Source organism: Melospiza georgiana, chromosome 5 (genome assembly GCF_028018845.1).
Source record: "Melospiza georgiana isolate bMelGeo1 chromosome 5, bMelGeo1.pri, whole genome shotgun sequence".
Classification (NCBI taxonomy): Eukaryota; Metazoa; Chordata; class Aves; order Passeriformes; family Passerellidae; genus Melospiza; species Melospiza georgiana.
The window spans coordinates 15368935-15392853 of NC_080434.1; the positions used below are offsets into that span (position 1 = coordinate 15368935).

The 23919-nt window shown below is 38.4% G+C and overlaps 1 protein-coding gene across 1 annotated transcript in view; it reads right to left on the reverse strand.

Annotated features, from left to right (window-relative positions):
- Positions 1 to 5185, reverse strand: part of FHIP1A (FHF complex subunit HOOK interacting protein 1A) — a 34200-nt gene extending 29015 nt beyond the window's left edge. Inside the window, exons 1-2 of the mRNA XM_058024594.1 lie at positions 5084 to 5185; positions 3087 to 3713 (exon numbers count right to left, since the gene is read on the reverse strand). Of these exons, the coding sequence (XP_057880577.1) occupies positions 3087 to 3713; positions 5084 to 5185 (729 nt within the window). The remainder of the gene's footprint in view (positions 1 to 3086; positions 3714 to 5083) is intronic.
- Between the last annotated feature and the right edge of the window lie 18734 nt (positions 5186 to 23919).

The window sequence follows — 23919 nt, forward strand, 5'->3', positions numbered from 1 at the left end:
TTTAATTGCTATTCATAAACACAAACACACCCTCTCAGTATGCAACCTGCTTCTCAGAGCTGTGTCCCATCCACGTTTCTCCTTCATGTGGGTATTAGCCCTTAAGCACAAGAAGCTGACCTTGAACAAAACATACTACTCTCCACTAAAAGGAGCAGTGAACTCATAATCAGTCAAAGTCCTGCATTCTTTAGTCTGTCACACTTACTGAAGTAAGAAGTGACAGATGCAGCTGCTAAAATCTGTAAAGTTTAGGAAGCTCTTATTTTTGCTATGAAGTATAACACAAGTGGCTCTGTGGAATTATGGCTCTTAAGCACTGAGACAGAGTAGCCACAGGAAGCAATTTCATCTCTTCAGATAAAAAAATATTTCAAAATGTTCATGAAGTGTATGGTATAAATAGGGTTATCATTTGAAATTACCAAGAGAACAGTTTTAATCAGTAATGAAACATTAATGAAAAAAATAATCTGAAAGGGAAGGAAATTAATGCATTCACATCCTGAAAAAGCAAGATTGGTTTTATTTTTTGTTTTACGCAAGCAGTGTCCTTTTAAACATCTTATATCATTTGTCATGTCAGCCCTACATCCTCATCTACTTTTACAAGCATCCTCAGCATTTTCTTTCTCACCATTGAGTCATGAGTCCCTCTACAAACCAGTTTCTTTGATTTATTTACTTTCTCTTGACTCACAGAAGACTGACTACATGATTTGTAATCCCAGGCATATTATACTATTATAATGTGTTGTTAATGCATAAACAATTGCTATCTGGACAATTATTTCCTTTTAATAATTCTCTCTCCTCCCACATCCATAGTTGTTCTCTCTCTTTGCAGCCACAACTTTTCAAGGACACTACAGAGCCATCCCTCCTCTGCTATAACAGTGGCTTTCCTAAGCTGCAAGGTATTTACAAAGTTTTGTGATGGACTTTGTGATGTGACCCTGCTCAAAATTCTTGAGACACATTTTTTTTTATTATTATAATGCTGAACAGATAGTATCTTCAATTATATCCAGAAAACTTTCACGTCAAAACATGATAAAAGCTATTTGGTGTAAAATCAGAAAACTTTACCAAATAGTTTGCCCACACATTCCATGTTAAAAACATTTGTTAGTGATGGAATCCACTGCAAACTGCCTCCTTCCTTCTGTATAGTTTTTTCAGCTACAGTTTTGAATACTGTGGATCTTCGGACAGCCCAGTTTTTTAAAAAGCTGTTAACCAAATTTATGCTAAAAACCAGGAAGGTTCCCATTGGCACAGACCTAACACTGATCTGGGTACATGAGGCAGCAGAGATTTATGGCCAGATCCCACCCCATGGCGATACCTATATTATGCAATAAAGCATGGCATGGTAAAGAAAACCCTACATGCCAACCCATCCCCAGAAACAAAGATAACATCAACATAGTGCCACCCAAAATGTCTCTGCTATCAACACAGGACTGCATTAACTGTTTTGCAGTGTACCTGAGGCAATATCTGCACTGATTTCAGTGATATACAGCAATGTCACTGACACCTACAAAATCCTCCATCAGAACAAAATCTGTTTTTTAGATCATCACAACTCAAATTCAAAAAAGATATTGTGCTGGTAAGCGAAATATATGGCATTACATTAAAGTCTTATTATAGACTTAGGCCAATCTCATTACTGTTCAGAGAAGTCTGATTTTAGCACATTTTGACAAGAAGCCTTCCTAATTGGAATGATTGTCAGTCATGGCTCCCTGCTGTTGAAAGCTGGCTTTTATCTTCAGTGTAATAAGGCTGGTTTTTTGTTGGTTATGCTTTTTTTTTTTTTTTTAAACTAATTGGAAAATGTAATTATGGAAGTTATAGCATAGATCCAATAAAGGTATCTGTCTTAGGGACAGTTTGAGAATCAATACCATATTCTTTGGCAGTATCTATTAAACCAGATCAACTGGAGTCTCAAACTGATGCAATATTTACAATTGACAAAAGAAACCATTCAGAAGTTTTGTTGTGGAATTTATAGGTTTCACCTACCCTACAAATGTGGCTCTGCCCTACTGCTCAAAGCAATCTCAGAATAAATGAAAACCTATAGCTGGAGCAGCTGTCAAGCAGTGGCAGGGACTCCAGTGCTCTCTCTTCTACAGCTCTCTGCTTTAGTAGCCATGTAAGACTCTCCTCCACTTCATTTCTCCAGGATTCTAAATCAAAATGCAAGCCATGCAGAATATAAAAGAATCCACCCAAAAACTGACCCACGAGAGCAACTTCTGTACAGAGTAATACTTGGGTTTGAACACACCCACTGCAGATCTCAGACTGTGATAAGGCATGAAGAAGCAGGTGTTGTTATTCCAGTCTGCTTCAGCTTTAAAACTGCAGTAGCACAGCTTTGTTAGTTAAATCAGATTACTTACTTAACAGCAAGGTAAGTAAAGGTTTTCTATTCGTGTAAGATCAATTTGCCAGGTGTAACAATGCAACAGTGCTACCAAGTTTTGAAACAGAGAACAACATAGCAAGATGGTGGTTAGCCTGAGACAGCCGTAGAAACCTCCAATTTTGTGACAACGAGGAAATACCCCTTTTATCTTGAAAAAAATGTAATATTTCTGCAACACTCTCACTATTCTCACTTGTTTTTTGAACTGTTGAACTGATGTCAGTGTGGGAAGCACAGCCAGCTTAAGCTTGTGCTGCCACCTGAAACAACCACCCTCAGGACACCTCACTCCTCACTCCCTTCAGCCCAGAATCTCAAAGGTACCTCACAGTAAGACAGAACAGATTTCCCTCCCACTACGTTCTGCTATGACTTTCATCAGTTTTCCAACTCAATTCACTGTGTGAATGCAAAAACATTTGTGCTGCCCTAAAAGCACAAAAGTATGGAAACAAGAAGCAAGACTGTGTTTGGCACTGGGGATGGTTTAAACAGCATTACCATTTATGAAATAAATAGGTGTTACCAGAAACAAATGTGTTACAACACTTCTTTACCAAAAATGACAAAAAAGGAGGAAAGACTGCAGGAAAGACAGTTAGTTTAGTGCTGAAGACCCTGTAAAATAAAACGAACTTACTGGGCAAAAATAGGTGTTTTCTGCTATGTGATTTGCAACAAGGTTGTTTTCTGCAGACAGAGACATAATAAAAAGCAGTGCATCCCGGGCCTGTTGGCCTACTGTTCCTTCTCGATGGATGAAGGGGATCAGCAGGGAAAAAATGAGGAAATTGGCAGCTCCTTGGTCCTCACTAGTGTGGAAAAACAGTTCTAAAATGGAGGGATCTTTGGCTATTATAGAGCAGAGCTGGTTCAAAAGGACAACCAACTCTGTTTCCACTGTTGGAGTGGTTGTTCCTGAGCAGGAGCTCAGCAACATCATCAAAGGCTTCAAAATGGGCTTGTGATGCAGCAAAGGCTGGTGAGACTGGGTTACAAGCATTTCATACATTTTGAGTTGCTCAATTTTTGTCTCATCAGTGAACTCTCGCCGTAGGCTCCAAAGGAAAAGCTTCTCCATTATGTTTTCTGAGACCACAAACTCCAGAATAGGCCCCATTGAGGCATCCTTTGCTTGCTCCTCAATTAATAAGAAAAGCATGTGCTCCACGTAATTCTGGACAGTGCTGGCCTCATCAGGAGAGACTGCCCCATATTTTGCCTGAGAATTTTTCAAAGGATCATGCTTCTCTAAGATTTTCAGAACCTAAAGAGAAACAAAGACAGATCAGTTTTAATGCACTTGAATGCATCATACAAAGCATGGACCTATCACTACAAGGAAAAAAAAATCAAAATTCTTTAACACAAAAAGCATTAAGTCTTTTAATGTTTTCAAATTTAGGAAGTTTGACAGACAAGACCCAAAAGTTTCACATTTGGTATGTACAAGGCAAAAATATACTGCTGTTGTTCACCTTTTTTAATAAGCACCTAAATTTGTCATTTACCCTATTCCTGAAAACCAGGGGTTCTCTCAAACAGGGATAAATCAGGTTTTCTTAGTGTTCAGAAATTGAGCTTCCATGATGTTTGAAACAAGTTTGTCACGGAAGACTGAAATCAAAGGGCCTGTTCTCCAGCCAGAGTAACTGTGCTCAGGAATATCAATATCATGGGATGATTTGCAGTAATAAAAGTAGCAGCAGCCCACAGCGCTGTTCTTTGCCTGACACCTTTTTTTATGATACCAAGTGGCCATTGACACCCACATACTCTTGCAACTTTCAATACAGTAATAATAGTCATACCAGCACTTCTAACAATGAATTACATTCTGTTGTGCATGCAAACAATAAAGCTCATTGTCTGCAAAAAAAACTCCATTGTCTTTAGCCTTTTTGCCACAAAACCCTAAAGGAACAGTGGTTCCCCTAATATGGCACATCACTAGGTGATTCTTGAACAACACTCCTCTGACTCTGGAACACCTCAGAAACACCACCAATTGTCTGGCTGGTTTCTTGGGAGAGCAAGAACAACAAGAACAGCAGCATAGAAATCAATTTTATCTAAATTGTTAGGTTATTAATATTACTGCAGCAAACAAGAACTTATATTATGATGCTCACAGCAAAACATCTTTGCTTAAAAGCAATTACAATCCTGATGACATGCAAACAATTTTTAGAATATGCTGAAGTGTATAATCTACATCTATCCATAATAAACAAGAGTGCATACAGCTTTGCACTGTGCATCTAATTTACTTTTAAAAGGATAAGCAAGACTTACCCAGTACAAGGAAAAGAAGCACAGAAGTCTGCAAGAGGGTGCAAGTCACAATGAATCAATAGGAAAGTCAGTAGGAAGATCTAGGCCTTCAATAAGATATTACCATGTCCTACCACTTCCCATTTAGATGCAAATCCAGAGTTCCAAGTGTGATTAGTAAAGGCTAACCATACCTTGAAAGGTCAATTTTCTTTGCATTAGAAAAATAGTTCAGTGTCACCTACTACATTCTGCATGAAAAGACATTTGTTCCTGAGCAATTCAGGATTATCCCAAAAGAAAGAATGAAGCAAATTTGTATTAATGCAGCTCACTTCAATCAATAAAACTAATTAACATTACCTGTGCCCAATGTGTTCTAAACACAATCATGCATGTTTCTGGGTCAACACCCTGCAGGCTGGGAGCCTGCCTGTTTCTGCTGATACTTGTTCCAGAGGACATTATAAAATTTCCACAGGTCAAGCCAACTAGGTCATGCTGAATTTCTTTTTAAAATCCTCCAGTGAGCTACAGATGTTCAAGCATCATGATGAGATTGATACTGTGTCCTGGGCTTTGGTATCCACACAAATCTGTTAAAAAGAAAACAAAACCAAAAAGAAATGTACCACAAATGTACCAGTGCACATCAAATCATAGTGTCCAACAGAAAAGAACATTCTTTAAGAGAACACAAACTTTTCTTCTTTTAATTCAGTTTGAGGATAGAATTTTTTAAAGCATGTTATATGGGATCATACTTTTTCTCATGATAAGAGCTTATAAGGCTCAAACTTTTGAGATCAGTGACTCTAATAAGGTGCTACTGAAATAAACAAGCCCAACAGAAGTTTATGCAATAAACATTTTATGCAGATCACTGCATTTTTAGTTTCTCATTATGACGCTTTTGCAATCTGACCACGTCTGTTCAGAGTTACTTTGTAACTAATGTTGCACAAACTGCACAGGTAAAAAAAAGTAGATGTTATTTCGATATTTTAAAAAATATCTTCCAATAATAGATAGAATTACAAATTCTTAAAAGTGTTGCCAGAAACCGTATCATAAACAGTTGAAAAAACATCTGTAGAGCACCATATTCACATAGAAGAGTGTATCTCTATCAATACCAAAGTAAACAAAACCAAACAACGTGAAAAATAAAACCTTCATGTATCCAAAGCCAAATAAATTGAGATGTCATATTAAAGGACTATGAGAATAGGATAAAACATTGAAACATTCCATTCATCCATTATTTAATATCCTAGATACATGGGAATCAAAGCAGTTGCACACCTGCAGGGGAAAGTTAAAATGAAACAAAGATTGATATCTTGCAGATATTTGAGACTTAAGAGGACGTGGTACTACTCCCTTACACACCAGTATCTAAGCCACAGAGCTCCCCCCCACCACACACACACCTTTCTTTTTATAAACTTTACATCTTTATTCTCTTTTTTGCAAACCAACTAGGCATTTATTTCACTTTGAGACCATAGCAAAAAAAAAAGCTCAACCCGAAACACCCAAGAACAAACAGAATTTTTTTGTAGCACAAGCTGCCAAATCCCACACAGCAATTCTTTGCCAGCATACAAGGGATTTCTCTGTGCATATTTTAAAAGATGAAAATATTTTCTCTGTAGTGGACATCTCTGCTCCCTGTACATGTGCTTTATTTATATTCTTAAACTGCTAGCACAGGAAAATATCCAGGCTATCCCAAAAGTAGCAGTGACTTTTGTCATTTTGAAAGAGTTCAAAAATATACAGGGTACAACTGTTAAGATTTCTGAGGCAAGCAAGGAGGTTATGCACTTCACTGTGTATATATACACACACATATTTTCATATATTCAAGATTCAACCTCCATCCTAACCTTGCTTCTTTCAGCATTTACAATGTATTTATTTCCTGTGCATTTGCTAAGCACTCTCACACAACACAAGTAACACAATCTAGCCCATCCTTTTTGCAGATAACATATTCCATGTGTGGAGAAGCCAGCACAACCAGTATAAATCCTGCACACCTTATCTGTTTTAAAGGCACCTGCCAGTACACTGCTACTTGTTAAACAGTCCTGTGAAAATGAACTGCAATAATATTTCTACATTACTGATGTTCCTGAAGAGAGAAAACAAAACAAAGCAAGACAAAACAAAAAAACTACAACTCACACACAAAAATAATCAGAGATCAAAGTAGCAAGTGGATTTGAGAACCCAAGACCCAGGATCTGGGTGCTTTTATCATGACTTCCTTGAGTAATGATACCACTATACCTTAAATGCACACCTTCTGGCAACGTGCGTTTGCAACTCTGAGCACTCAACATTTCTAACAAGAAACACTGGGAAAACACGATGCATGCTTACACACAATTTAGAAAAAGCCTGCTCTACTTTGCCTAATACCATAGCTGATAATCCAAGGAATATTTAACTGACATACACTTTAGATCATCGGCCCACTTCCTGTCAGTCCCTCTTTGCAGCACTCCTGCAAACAGAAATCTTTCCATGTCCGTAGAAGTCCAGCAGACTCCTGCAGGCAAAAGTGTCCTTCAGTTTACAACCGCAATTCACCCTCTTAGCAGATCTGTACCGTGCATGAAGCAAGCAGCTTTGGAAAAACCAATATGACAATGTAATTAAAGATGGTATCAGAAGGTGAAGTAAGAGAAGTTAATTAACAAAGCAGACACAATTTATGAGTTCCTTCATTTGACAATTTCGAAGTTGCTTCAATGTAGCCATTGCACGTTGTTTAAGAATTTAACTGAAACTAATATTACACATCTACACATCACATGACAAATTCCATTAGCAGCACAGGATCAGAAACTTCACACCAGTCTTCAGCATTTGTGATAAAAACAGTAGCAAAGATTATGGCTGTCTTCACAAATTCTGACAAAAATCAGTGCTGTAAGATTTTCCAGATGCAGACAGTTCAAGCACACAGCAGACAAAAATGGCATGTCAGGGGGAACACAGGACTGCCACAACATGGCTCCCTCCACATCTTTCTGCTTGCCACCAGCTCCACCCAAGGTTGGTGTGCCTATGGTTTGGGTTAGGTCACCCTAGGGTTAGGGTTCAGAAAACCACAAATCTAAAAGTAACAAGACAGCACTGCAGACTGAAATGCGCAATAATATTTCTATGTTCAATTCAATTCCCATAAGGAAGAAAATATTTCCAGTTTCAAAAGCGTCTTGGGATGCTGGGATTTCCTTAGTAATACAAAACACTAATATATTGTGTAGGCTTTAAAGACTTCAAACTCTGTAATAGTGTTTCAAAAAGCTTTTGACAACTTAAGTGGTCACAGAATAGGTCCTAAAAACAGCATCCCTATTTTAAAAAGATAATTGAATTGGATGAGAGAGTATCTTGTAAGATACATTTCAATCTAACAACATGCTGTAGTTATACCAGAAGCAGACAGACTACATTCATTGTAAGCAGATTTTGTTACTGTATTAGGATTTCTTGATTATATTGCAAGACCAAATGTGCAACACTAAATGTAACATCCCATAGTTCCCTGTGAATTAAATCTCACTTCAATTAAACAAGACAAATAACCTGAGCAGAATGAGTCCAAAGGTGGGGAAGTAAATTAATTTATAAAACACCAATTCATGGGAAGACAAAGTAGGAGTGAACTCAGGGGCCACTAAGAACAAAAGTAACCATTTATTTTATTCAGCTCATTATTAAAATTTTACAATAATTTAGCTTTTTGTCTCTGCCAAATCCTGATCAAGTTATTACTCCACCATTTGATAACCCTGACAAGTGTGAATATACCTCTCATGCACTCCATTTAAAATTCTACTTCCAAAAGCCTCTGCTCAGTTTAATACTTGGACTCTGCCAGACAGTAACAATGCCTTCCTAGCAGGCAAATCTTTCATATCTTATCTAGCAGTCGTTTAACCCTATCACAAGGTCAAGCACACTTACATATGCCTTCTAGAGCTATTTCAAAAAGCTTTAGTACAACTCGGCCTATTTACAGTTGAAGAAAGGCAACAGTGCACAAGATTCAGCCATTGGGCTCACGGGAGGATATCTACGTTCAGCTTCCTTCAGAAGCCTGGATGCCATCAGCTCTTTTCACACAGCTGATTACAGGGCTCAACACCTCAATCAAAACAAGTACATATTTTACTGCAAAGTACACCAGGAGGAACAGCCTAGCAGAGAATCCCTTGTGAAGTCTTCTCACAGTGCAGTGTCTCTCTCCAAAAACTTCACTTCAAAAAAAAAAAAAAAAAAACAACCAAAAACAAACCAGCACGAAAGTTTGCAGGATTGGAGTTTCCCAGGCAATGCATAACAAAGAAAAAAGATACACAGCCTAATACAGTAACACAGTAAAGAAAGTATAAAATATGCTGCAAGGCTATGCAATTTATCATGGTTGTCTTCTGTTGAGACATTAGGATGCCATGCTCAACAATTCACAAACACAAGCAAACCTCCGTTATCAGACACTGCACTTTTGCTCTCTACAGGCCAAAGCTTTCCGCCCTGTCAGTGCAGGTACACAAGAGGCAACAGAGAAGCCTTGATGGCAGTGAAAGAAGCAGCACATATCAAAACCTTTTCATGGATCAGTATAGCATAAAGGGGCTTGAAATTAGACCACTTCAAAAAAGCAGAGGGAATTTGCACGCTCTTGCTCATAGCTATGCGATCACACCTCTGCAGTCTCTGCTAAGTGATGAGGGAAGGTTGGGAGAAAAATTTTAGCATGCCTCAACTTAGTTTCAATTTAAAAGGGACCTGGTTCAGGATTTGTTTACTTTTGATTGAAAAGAAAGCCTTCTGCACAAATTAGATTTTCTTTAGGGACTATGATCAGGGAAAGAGTATAAATCTTATTAACAAACAATGGAAGACATCAATCGTTTCACAGGAAAGGATTCATAGTGTCATGACAAAAGTTTTGCTGCAGAAGCAAAGCCTGTGAAGAACAGTCACACCCCACCTTAATGACCCTGTACAATCACCACAAGAGTGCAGAAGGATTACAGGTTGTTCACTGGAGAACAGTAGGTCTGTCATAGGCAACGGCAAAACTGTCACTGTTTTTAAGTCACTGCATCAAGGAATCCTCATTTTCATTAAGTCCTACTCACCTTCAGAAGCTCTACTAGCAAGAAAGCTGAAGCAGATTACTAGAGGAATCATTTAAACTATGTGAACAATTATCTGCCTTGTCCTTTCATATTTCAGTGCTGCAGTCCTAATTTCTCCTGTCCTTTGTCTACCTCAAGCAAGCATTTCACATCTAGGCAGCCTTCTTCAATCCAGCTTTTCTACCCAGTATTTGCAAACATGCTAAGCCTTCCATGAGTAGGTGGGACAAGATGTTTTACACTGATAAAGCTATCTGCTTAAAAGCCTAAAGAGAACAAGACACCACAAATTTTAAAGCAATGTAGTTAATCAAAGTATCAATCTGTTCTCATCAAGCACAATTTAAGCCAACCTGCTAACATGAAAGTAAGAATGTCTTGTGCCTTGTCCCCACAGCGACTGCCTAATGATCTCCCTCATGAGAGAAACTACACACAGTGTGTTTTATAATGAGACAAAGTCTTCCTGTCCCATCTACAGTCAGCCTGCTTCAGTTACAAACGACAATTCATCTTTTATCAAATGTCTGGGGAGCTACACTACTCACATATTTATTGTAGATTCCCATTAGCTCAATCAGACTACCACTAAGCTCTTCATGTGATCTGTATAATCCCACAGTGTTACACATTAGGAGGTCCAGGTTCCAGCATTAAATGACTCCATGGTTCTCCAGAGGCAATTCCCCCACAGCAAGCAAGTGACACCCCAAGCAAGTGACACCCCAAGGCAGTGACACCCCAAGGTCCAGCTGACAGCCCCAGCCCAGCAGTGGCATAAACAAACTTGCTTCAAGGGCAAGCAACAGGATCAGTTCCTGCTGGCAGCCTATGCCCTGGGACACAGCCTAAGCCACATGCCAGGCCCTCAGAGACTCCTGCTGCATGGGGCAGCCTAAATGAAAGAACAGAGATGCCAGTTAGGCAGTATGGTCCAAAATGCATTGATGGGTTAGGCTGAAATTACACACAGTGTACAAACAAAGATGGTTCACCAAAGGTTGTGTTACCAAAGCAGAGAAATGGCACTGACTGCTCAGGAAAACAGGAATTAAGCAACATAGAATACTTGACAGAGACCTTGACCTGCTCAGGAAAGGCCTGATTTACCTGTTACACCACAGGGTATGTTCATCTACCACACTCATTTGCACATAGGCAATTTCACTGGAACTTGAGAGCATACAATTACTGAAGCTATGCTTGCAAAGTCCCAGGAGGAATGAACTGCATATTCATATCCCTAGGTCATAATTCTGAAGCTAGAGTAAGAAAAAAATAGGGTTGTTATTCTAATGGTATGACTTGATCCTTTTTATAAGAGATAAAGAATATAATAAACCTGTTTCTCTGTTGTATTTTATGTCCTCACATTTAGCCTACTACAGAAGCAACAATTCCGTAACAATTAGTGGTTCAAAACACAGATTACATTGGTTAAAAACATAATAACAAAATAGCAGCTAGGGTTCTTAAAATCCAAGATAGATACCTCTCTATTCCCAATAGCATTGTGGCACAGTATGACTGAGGTGTCTAGTCTGCTATTAAACAAAAGGATATAAAAACTGAACTTTAAAAAAAGGCCTTTAAAATAGCAGTTCAGAAAAGCTCTTTTCTACCTACACACTAAAGAATGCAGATGTCATTGAACTGAAATGAGTTCAAAGGCTTTAGCTTTGCTGGTTCATTCCCACATCACCAACAAAATTGATGACCCCAGAAAAGACTGCTTCCACACAAAAGCAAGTCATAAAAATGTCCAAGGCCCACAGACCAAAGTGTTTGGTGTTGTACTGTGTGAGACAGCCACTAGAAGCAAAACAAATCTCAGTTTAAAACTTGGTACTGCAAATGTTTCCACATGAAGTTTCGAAGAGAAACAACACAACTCCAGAGGGCACAGCACACGTCACTGAGTGAAAGAATCTACTTTCCTTTATTTCACATATAGTGAATTACAAATATCCCATGCTATGTCTAGACTAGTAATTTTCTGCTGAAATTGAAATGAATTATTGCTAAAAAGTTGTTGCCAAAGTCTTCATCTTTACTGAGAATCTGTACAGGGTTTATTTCAAAATTCATCACTATCCAGGAATGGGACGGAGTGACACATCAGAAAGCAGATATTTGACAAAACCTACTTTATGTTCTGATTATGCTAGTGGAAGAAAGAAATCAAAGTGACCCATACAATCTGCACATCAATTCTGCTTTCCAAGATAATTCTGACACCTGTGTGACACACAAACCCAGCTCCAACATGCTCATAATTTAGAGAGACCACGTGCTTGCTGAAGTGATGAAACATTTTTTGTTGTTTAGATTGTTTTTGAGAAAGGTAAAACAGTTTCTGTAGCTAAAAGTATAAAATAAATTCATAGGAAATTACTAAGTTGCCTTTCTAGAAAGCCTTCCTGACAGAAAGATGAATGAGATCAGCAAAGCAGTAGAAGACTCTATACTCTGAAGATTTAAAACTATTTTCAGAACACTAGCATACAGAACAGGAAATACTACCTTCCCAAGAGAAAGATAGTCTAGAAAAATGTTATCAATATACCTGTAATTATCATATGTAGATTACAGAAAACAAGATTAAGCTATATATTTTACGACTATAGCAATAATATGTAAGACAATTTTTCAAGTGATTTGTACAACATGTCAAATTACTCATTATAATAAGCATAAGAAGTCCAAGAATAATGTTCTCAAGTGTACAGAGTGGCATTAAAGAAGACGTGTGTGCTTTCAGCATTAATCACAATAAAATGCAAATACACATATATTCTAAACATTCTGTGTTTTGGGATAGAGAAGCCACAATTTATTTTTTTCATTTCCACACTCTGGGTTGGTTCTGCAAGTTCTAAATATAGTCATAACACAAGAATCAGCAGTAAAACACCATTAAGAGTACCATGATTATTTGACCAATAAACAAAGGAACCAAACAACATGCTTCCCAAAAGGATTGTTGCCAAGTTTGCAGTGAGAAAAGAACTTCCACTCAGCAGACAGAATTGCTCTCTTGCTCTCATGCACATGAAAATTCTCTTCATGTCTCTCTTTCAAACTAAAAGCACCAGAAAATGACAGAATATTCCATAAAATCAAAACTGTTATGTATAGAATGCTTATTGCATTGTTGTTAACATAATCAATAAGCATATTTATTTGTCCTCCCAAAACTTCATTCACAATACAAAGTTCTCTTTTTCCTGGAAAAAATCAGTTTATACCTCTATCTAAATTTAAGTAGCTATAACACAGTAAAACCCTTCTATACCTCTCAATATGTTCATTATAGTACATGGACTATAATAATTTACTAGATAGCTTGAATCTGTCATTTATCTTCTGTACACAGTTACTGAAAACACTCATTTTTGAGATAATTACAACCTCAAGCTACTTATCCACCAAGTCAACATTATTTCCTACACTCTGAAATGATACTATGTTAGTGACATGATGAACTAATGAACAAAGAGAATGAGCAAAAGCATCTTGTTACAGAGCTTCAGGACAACTGTTTCAGTGCACTGTAGGATGGCAGAAGCCCATCACAAATTACCCCTCCAACTTAGTCAACTTAATGAGCTACTAAAATCTGAAAGGTTATTTTCTTATCTCGCTCTATGTACGTCTATCGCCTCATTCTAGGTAGGCCTTGCGGCAAAATGTTACATTTAGTGGACTGACACTTTTAAACATAAATGTATTTTTGTCAGCTGTCTTTCCTTCTTTAAAAGAATTAGAAGAAAGAAACTACAGAACTCTGGAATCAGTATTGTTTCCATCAGACATTTCCAATTTAGCCTGAAGAAAGCTTTAGAAGATAGTGAACTTCCTTTGTCCTAAATTATGTTCAACTCTGACACAGAGAAAGGCCCCTGCAAAATTCTTTTTGATTTACAATTGTCAAACTTGGGCAAAACCACTGAATAAACATTAGTGTTTAAGATGAAACCCACAAATTGTTGTATCTCACTGTACACTGAAGAACAAAGGGGTGGAAGAATAAAAAGGGGTAAAAAATTACAAAATGAACATTTCCTTACAAAACCCTATCCCACCTCTCCAGCTCCCCATTCCCAGTGCACAAAACCCCAGGTATTCATGTCATAGGAAACTGCACAGAAACACTGCTCTCCCTCTTCCTTTCCATTCCAACTCAGAGCAGACAAGCAGAAATTGAAGATTCGTGTTATATTAATTCCTATAACAAAGTCAAGAACTTCAATAAAATAAAACATCTAGAGCACAGTTCCATGGAAAAACAGCCTCTCCCCCTGCAGGGACACTCTTATTTAAAAGTATTAGTACAGATTTGTAAGGTGGATGGACTTTGGCAGACTATAGATTCCTATATGTAGGTTAAATTATTTGCTTTTAATAGATAGGGTAGTAAACAAGAAAATCCAAAATTGAGTGTTGGCATTTTTATGATGTTTAGTGCTAGATCAAAGAAAAATCTACATGTTATTTATATTTTCATTTCCATTTAGTTACATTGCATTTTATACAGGTGGTAGATGTTTTTCCCTTGAAGCTTCTCCAGCTTTCCTATGAACAAAATTATTTGTGTCATGTAAACAGTGTTAAGTTTTTCATTACACAGAGTGCAAATTAATTCTCTGTCTCTGATCTCCTCACATAAGGCTCTACTCTACTATGAAAATATTTTACACTCTTACACCACCTAGTCTTCTGCAACTGAAAACTGAATATCATTACAGCATGTCCCATTCCTGTGAATGCCCTTCCCTGGATAACGAAACATATAAATGCATTGGCCAAAAATTAAACATATACAGTCCATACAACACCTATCTCAGACATGTTGGCAGCATGCAAAAAAAGAAGAAACTGATAAACAATCAGAGAACAATAAAAAAAATTCTTGAGGCAATATGACACTTAGATAGCAATTCTGTATAATTTTTTTTTCAGTCTTGCCTTTGAACCTTTGAGAAAACACAAACAGAAATGCAGGTGTCTTTCTAGTCCAGGAAGGAATGCAGATAAACTAGCAACTGTCACACCCTGGAGAGTAAAAGAAGGCAAATACCCTAACAAATTTCAAATGAAAACTATTCATCTTATAAAAGCAGTGCTCAGAAAAACACAGAACCTCACAAATGTATCTACTAAAAGGTGAAGCAAGTATCAGATTCAAGTAAAAATACAATCTAATTACCATTTAAACTTTTTAATACTTGGAATGACCAATACTGAAAGCCTAGTAAATAAGAGAGTTGGATGTCAGCCCCGGCAGGAATGCTTCTCAGCACAGATAACCAAAAGTCAAACCACAGCCTCTCCCATCTAATTTTGTAACACCTATGGAGGCTTCCACAGGCGTGGGAAAGCAGAGGTTCCGCCCATCACCAGGCTGTTCATTCCTGCCTGCACAGTTCTGAAAGTGGGGAGTGCCTGTGTGTCCTGGGGAACCCTGCAGCTTCTCACCTGCACTTCTGTCCTTCTGAGTAAGGCTGTCAGAGCTGCAGAAGCTACAGTACCCTGTCAGATCTGACACACCAGTCCTCAGAGAGCTCCCAAGCTGAAGACAGAAGCAGTCCAAAGAGGCAGGAGAAAGTCTCTTTGTATGCACAGACCTTGAACAGCTGTCAGCTGTGACCATAGCACGCTTGGAAGTGAGACCTCCGACTTTTTTCCTGAGGACATGGTTCTTGACACTGAATTAAAAAAATTTATGATTATTTTTGCAACCTCTGAATTGTAGAAAGCATATGTCAAACCAAATTTTTGTTTTGATGCATCAGTTATGAAATACTTTAGAATATGCAAAGCTGTTACAACATTCACCAGCTATCCCTCTGCTAAAACAAAACTCACAGTACTTCTACTGTCACCACACACACTGCCATCTCCGTTCTGTTTTATCTTCACCTTGCCCCACAGGTAACATTACACTTGCACAGTGATTCATGCCACAACCACTGCATTAATAAAGCCCATCCCTGCTGTTTCAGAACTGTCAGGAAGTTCAGACATCCCTGCTGTTCTCAAGCAGACTTTCACTCTGAAAGACATTACCTTCAGTCCTGAGAGTCACAGAATATCCCAGGAAGCCCTCCGGTCACTTTATGAAGCATTTGCATACAACCAAGTGTTTGTGCTGAGAAAACTAACTGAAAATAAATGGTGTTCCTAGTAAGTCAGCACAAAACCAAATATATATGACTAATGACAAATTAATGAAGGATAGAAGAAAACCCTGCCCTCGTGAGACCACACCTGGAACACTGCACCCAGGTCTGCAGACCTCAGCACAAGAGAGACGTGGGCCTGTTAGGGCAAGTCCACAGGAAGGCCACAAAGATGACCTGAAGGCTGGAGTACCTCTCCTACAAAGACAACCTGAGAGACCTGGGGTTGTTCAGCAAAGAGAAGGCTCCAGGGAGACCTCACTAAAGCTTTCCAGTACTTTCAGGAGCCTTACAAAAAGGAGGGAGAGCCATTTTTTACATGGACAGACAGTGATAGGACAAGGGGAAATGTTGTTGAACTGCAAGAGGAGGGGTTTAGATCAGGTGATAGACAAAGTTTTTTACTCAGAGGGTAGTGAGACAGTGGAACAGGCCCAGAGAAGTTGTGGATGCCCAGTCCCTGAAGTATTCGTGGCCAAGTTAGATGGGGCCCTGAGCAACCTTGTCTAGTGAAAAGTGTCCCTGCCCATGGTGGCAGGACTGAAACTGGATCATCTTTCATACTCCTGCCAACCCAAGCCATTCTATGATCCTATGAAAGCCTCTCTTCAGGAGTACCAAAGGCACATACAGCTGCAATTATGGATACCACAACAATCAGCCTAATTGGAAAGAATCAGTCCTCAAAGTTGCCAACACTTAAAAACTAAAACCACTGGATTCCATGTGTACAGGTGAGGTTGTGGCAATGCCCCTCCATTCTCTAACTCAGTAGGAATGTGAGGCAAATCCGTGGTTTTCTCTAAATAGGGGGAAAAGCTGAGCTTTCTCTGTGACAATGTATGTACCTATCACCTGATCATCACTAAGACCAACACAGAATTACAACACAGCACTGTGAAGGATGACTGCTAGCATACTCCATCTATGCCCAAAAGTAGTCAACAGGCTCTGTACCCCTGTGAGGGCGGCAGCTGTTGCTATTAAAATACACTGCTAGCATCCCTCAGCACACTACAAAGAGATTTAAATATCAATTTAACACACTATGGTAAGAAAAGATACTCCCCTTGCACCCTAGCAACCATTTAAACAGATTCTGTCATGACAGACCGTATGTATCTGAAATACTGTTTTAATGTTGCTCTAGAAAGAGATGCTAACATTAAAAAATTCAACCTGAGAATGTTAGTATAATTTTTTTTTTAAATAAAAGGCCACATGGAACCAAACCTGAACCAAATCAGCTTACATGTGGAATGACTGAGTTTTGCTACCTCAGACACCAGAATCATCCCTGCTCACTCCCAGTCAGTGAATCTTACCAACATTTATTGAGAAACCTCCAAAGCTGGAAAGTTTCTAGAATAACTGAACAAGTTTCTTTAGACTTAGACAATGCTGTATGAGCAACTTGCTGGGGAAAAGCATCAAAACTGGACTTGCTAGAATAACTACTTCAAATGTGTTCAAGTTTTTTTTACTTGCTCTGAATATTACACAGGGCACACAACAATCATCTCGAGCTGCAATGGTAACTGCCTGAATACAAGCGCTCAAGCCACGAGACTTTACTCCTTTACTTTTCTCCTCCAATTCTCTTTCCTTTTACCTGGGCCTGAGGCAAATTACTCAGCTCAGTTTCTCCCTTAATATAAGGGCCACAGACTTTTGGAGAGCTCTGATTACTATTAAAGCAGCAAGTCACTATTATTCAGTTGACTGTCTGGCCAGTTACCTGTCCCAGAAACTCTCAGAATCCCTATGCACCACACTCTTAGAGTTACAGACTACACACTTAGACTTAGAGCCCATCACAAATTCCTATTTTGCAAGACACTTCTAAATCCAGAGCCTACAAGTAATGAATTCTCATCTTACATTCATTTCTATATTTTGGCATTGTGCAGAAGAGATAAGACACAATCAAGGCCCCCTAAATGAAAATAAATAAATAAATGAAGTGTTTCAGAACACCAGTAGGAGAATTTCATGCAATGTTTGGCTATTATTAGATTGCTATTTTGCTTAGCAGATCAGAGGGTATAATCGGCAGATGATGCAGCCCTGATTTGTGAAGCACAGCCTTATTAAAGGCTAATGAGATAAATGAGTTAAAATTTACATTTTGCTCCACTGATAAGGTTCATTGGCACACTTAACTCCAACACCATGGTTTGAATATTAAACCCACTTATTAATGTCTAGTAAAGCTAATTATAATGCTGAGTGGCATTAAACTATAATAACCAAGCAGGATGTTAGAATCACATCCTTCAGTATTACTGTAGCCCTGCAGTAAGTGTTCTGCACCGGGAAATAAGCACCTGTTGAGGTCATGCTGAGAGAAAGCACACACCTTCTGTGTCTTTTTCCTGATCCTTCTGAGAACCCAAAGTCCTCTTCTTCTAACAATATATGTTAGAAGAAGCAACATCAACATAAACATCACCGATTACTATGATTTCAACGGCGTCTGTCTGTCTTACTGTAGTAACAGCAAGGATTAAGTGACAATTTTTATTTTTTTTTGTACCTACAATATATTAAATTAGACTGGACATATACTCTCTAATCCTTAACAGAAAAAGAAAGCGCTGAGATATGAACAAAATTAACAACAAAACTCTGGAAACCATACATGTTGGTTTCCCCCCCCCCCCTTTTCCACCGTCTTCTGTTAAAACTACAAATGTAACTATAAAAACACCTCCATTTACTGGAAAGGACACTGGAAATACACTTCAGACCTTACACTAGCCTATGTATTTTTATGCCACATCTATTTAAGCACTTAAATGGACAACAATTATTTTTAAGATAACGTAAGAGGACAAGGACCACAGTATTATTTTCCTTTTAATCTCCATGATGTATTTGTCCTGTGCTAGCAATGGAAAGAAGATGAGATGGGATAATTAAGTACCAGATACCCATGGATCAACAGTATCCAGTGTGGGGACTCACATGTGCCAGTCCAATAACAATTTATAGTCAGCACAAGCTTGAGATACACAGATCCTCTGGGATCTCCCCATCCCAACACAAGAGTAGTCCCAGCTCTCCTTCCTCTAGGAGAGTCATATACAGGACTGCACCACAGCCATCATTACCTTTTCAAAGTAGAATATAAAGAATGACAACAAAAAGCATAAAAACACTACAGATAAAATCTCCGCTTTTTATTTGTAAAGTAATACTCAAAAGCAGACATTCATTACACACGTAAAAATGGCACTGCAGAACAATTAGATTTTCCTCTTCTGTGGGGAAAAGTGAAAAGGCACTTGCACTGTGACAGTAAAAGGAACTGGCTGAGCAAATCATGTGTGAAACATTAAATGCAACTGCTTTTCTGAACACACTTTTGTTCCTTTCAATTTATCACCCGATTTAAACATTTAGCTTGTAACACAATCCATTCCACTTTCCTCAGCCCAGCTTTAAAATACAGGTGTGCCACATTTCAGCTGTAGAAGCCAAGAAATGCTATGGAGGTCAGAAAGAAAAGATTTAGTATACAGCTTCTGTAGAGCATTCCACTGCATCCCTGCTTGCAGGAAGCATCCCAAGCTGGAAAAAGCAAACAAACAAAAAAAAGAGCAGTCTACTTTAATGGTAGATTTGAGATGCCACAAGCTCACCAAGCCAGCTGCACTCCAACAGAGCCCTTCAGTATGAGTTATGCCAAGGGAACACACACCCTGACCCCTCCCTCCCACTCTGCCATGCTTTTCTAGTGGGTCCTACTGCACACCCCTGAAGCCAAACATAGAAAAGATTATTTATTGAGAGCTCAAAGTATCCCTCACAGAAATGTGTCCTGAAAATGGATACTTGTGACTTTTAAAACACAGAACCATCGAGTCTCTTTCCCTAAGGGAAAACCCTGCCAGCCTAATGGCACAGGAGCACCTCTCTGTACATAGGTTCTTCCCACAGAGCAGAAAGTGCTTCTGCAGTCTTTTTCCTCCAGTACATTGTACTGGCTGTGGCTTTTCCCAAACCATTTTATGAGTATGGTTTGTTTACTAAAAGCATAATCAGAGAAGCTCCTCCAATTACTACTGCAACTATGTTAATACTTGGTAGGCATTCTGAATGTTTCAATACTTCTCTGCATCTACAATCAACAGACACACCTAAAGCATACTATATTTTTAAAGAAGAGACAGCCAACAGCACAGTATTCCCACAGGCAGGCTTGTCAGGAAAAGATATGTGGTAAATAATTAATTTTCCTAGGTTAACTTCAGCTCCAGACTAGTATTTGTGAGCATCAGTGCCACAGAAAGGCAACTAATAATTCTAGTTTGTATTCTTGTCCAGTAAGGAGTTTTGCCTTATGTGCAAGCACTGACAGTGAAAGTTTTATCATCTCAGGGACAGAAAAAGTAAAGAACACTTATACAAGTCCAGTAAAATCTCTTCTACAAAATTCAAAGAAACCAGAAGACTTTGCTTGGCTGCTATTATTTTTTCAATTATTTCCTTCTTTGACAGATAATGGGCCAAACACAGATAGATGCTGAGCTCTGGTGTCAGACTGCAGCACACAGAAACCTCCAGTATAATCCACCCTACAAATAATTAAAGACATCATTCACTGCTTACCATGCTTTCTTTTAGTGCATTACAGATGTTTGGCAGGAAGGGTGGGGACTATTCTATACACAGGGAAAGAGCAGCACATTTCTGACAAATCTTTTTAAAACTGACCTTAAGCTTAGTAGTTTAACACAGCAAAGTTTCAAAAAGTTCATAAAATGTTAGAAATACTACCAGTTTACATTCTGTATTCATGGCTTGAAGTGACTGAGCTTTTACATAGACTATCAATTGTGATCTAATTCTTTTTGCACTTCTATTTGTTGCCTCAAAGGTGCTAGCAGATCACAACAAAGAATAGTTCATAGAATCAGGAATAAGTTGGCAATAAAGAGAAGATTTTGCAGAAGGTGGTTCATTTTCCCTGTAAATGATTCATTAAAATGGACTAAAAATCTAAAAAACTATTTAAGAAACAAACTTGATTAACATATCATTTCTGCAATAATTTTCAAACAAACTGGGTGTTTCTTAAGTAATTCCAGACCTGCTGGTACCCACAGAGGGAACAGAAAAGCCTCAGGCTTAACTTCAAGTCAGGGAACTCAGTCTAATACCCCTGAAATGTTTCTTCCAAGTTTGATTTTATTTCTTGTGCTCCTAAACTGCCTTGACTGTGTGATCAGGAGTAAAGTTCACGGACCTCAAGATCTTATTTCCTATCATTTCAGTCAGCTGAATTTTTAGAGGATCAGAATATAGTTATATATTTCTTTATAACAGAGCTGCATTACAACCATGATAAAGAAATGGGAGAAATGTTCTGCTCTGTTCATTACAATCAATACATTATCCAGCTCAGTCACAAAGCAGAAGGAATTATGAAAAAGAAAGTAATCTTTAAACTATTAATATTGCCAGAACAACTTTTCTTTCAGATATGCAGACTCCCACCTCCCAGACACAGCTAATAATGTCAGAAGCTCTGAGATTCATATGGTCAGAATGACTAATATTTACATTAAGTAAATGGATTGCCATAGAAACATAGACACCACAGAGCTATCTACCTGCCACAGCTCTCTAAATTATTTAGCATGCCAATACTACAGTGACACTGTGTAAATGATCACATTCATTAAGAGCAGAGTATGTGCTGAAAAACCGAATGTTAGACAGCCATATTTATTGCTAGGAAAAAAACAACAGCATCACTATTCAGAAAAGAAAAGCAGAGAGGTATAGAGGAAGGCTCCAGCCTGAAACAGAACAACACACCTTTAAATTCTTCATCTAAATTGTGCATCCCTGCATCTGCATCCCTGTGCAAGGCCACACAAACAATAATCTCACTTATGGGACATAAGGTTGACCCACTGTGACCAGAACAAATTGAGATTTGAGTTTTATTCCAAATCACGTTTTTGGGATAGTCATTAAACTTGCTTAATTTGCATTTTTTATTGCTAAATATTATTCTATGTTGTGGAGTTGCAAGAGCCAGCGCACAGAAAATAGAAATAACTATGACACACCCTCAGAACATGGCTATTCTTCAACAGATTTATGGTGAGGAGAGAAATGCAATACTTTGGATGATGGTCTGCCACTCCCTCAAATAGTAGATGATGGCAGGGATCTGAGTGGTTTGTGTAAGCCACTGTTCTCATCCTGAGTTAAAGCTTTTGGAAACCTCAAGCACTTCCTGCACTATGGATATTTTCCCCTCATCACATGCAATGGCAGAATCAATGACAGGTGGAGAAAACAAAGGACAGCTCAGGTCAACTCTTGCAACCAGATGGATTTCTTCCTAATTTTTATCAGCTATAGCCCCTTCATTTGTTGGACACAATAATGTTTTTTCACATTTCTCTTTGAATTCAAAATAGCAAAGAAATCCCCTAAGAAGCACAGTATGAAGATCCAGGCACAAAATTAACCCAGCCCAGCTCCAACCAATTCCTATTCTCTCTGATTATTTTAGTTCTTCATAAGCTCAATTTGCAGTATGTCAACACAAGAGAAAGCTTTAAATAATTTCTTCTACTACATTTTTATAAAAGTCTGGCATACACTCATCTCTTATTATTCCTTTGCACTAAAATGCCACAAAGTCCAACTTAAAGATATTTTCATGGCACTAGCAATAATCAAATCAAATCTCAAACCAACAGATTACTGTAACAGAGACTCATGTCAAAATTGATCTTCAGAGACAGAATTTTCAAAACAGCGAAGCGTTTGGAACATGCTCTTCTCCAGAGAGAACACCGCTTACATAACGAGAGTCTGCTTTTTTTAAGCAAGTTACTTTAATTAAGAATTGTTCAAGAACTGACTTGATCCTCCACAGAATGTCCGGAAAGTACAGAGAGAACTCCTGTTCTAAAAGGAGTTTTAGAAAGCATCCTCTGGAACCCAAGAGCCAGACCAGTGAGGGAACCTCAAATATTGGTGCTGGAGAGCACAGGTGTGATTAAGAACATCTAAAGGTTTACTGCTCACTGAGGTCAGGTCGTCTGCCAGAAGTATCTAGATTGCGAACCTCTGTTTGGAGTCTTCACTCAGCATCCCATTTGAGATGGTGAATTTAACAGAATGTCTGCTGGTTTTAGAGAAATGTCTGTGAAGGATGAATACCGCTCTTAGGACTGTCAAAATATAAAGGATCATATGAGAAGCAACTGACTAGTGGACTAATTAGCAGTAAGGAATAGAATTATGCAAAGCCTCCAGATTCCAGGCAGAGCTATCAATTACATTTACATGTTACAAATCACCCTGCTGACGAAGTGCAAGCTGGAAATAGGAAGTCACCTTCAAGTATTCAGCACCTTAAAGCATATTTGTAATGGAGCCTGAGGGGATATCTGCTTAGTTGTTGGAATAATTTAAAATGTGCACTAATACTTGAAATGATTCCATGACAATTGAGCATTCAGCTAAAGTGGCTGAGATAAGCCTTGACAATTCTAGATAAGAAACGCTAAGCAATTAATAGAGGTATCCAAACACTAACCTTTAAATCCACTTAGGCTGAATTTTCTCTTCCAACTTGTATCTTTCAAGCTTTTAACTGAGAACACTAGGAAAGTCAGTCCTGCTACATAAACCACAACTAATTCTGAACACAAACCCTGTATTTTGTTTTCAAGCCCACAGAGTAGATGAACCCAAAAAGCAACAGAACTCAAAAACTGTGGCTGAATTTCTTTAGGTTTGGCTCAGCATCACTACAACAGAATCCAAATTGTTTTCTACAGAGCAATTCAAGTAGCAGCAACACAAAGCACTCAGT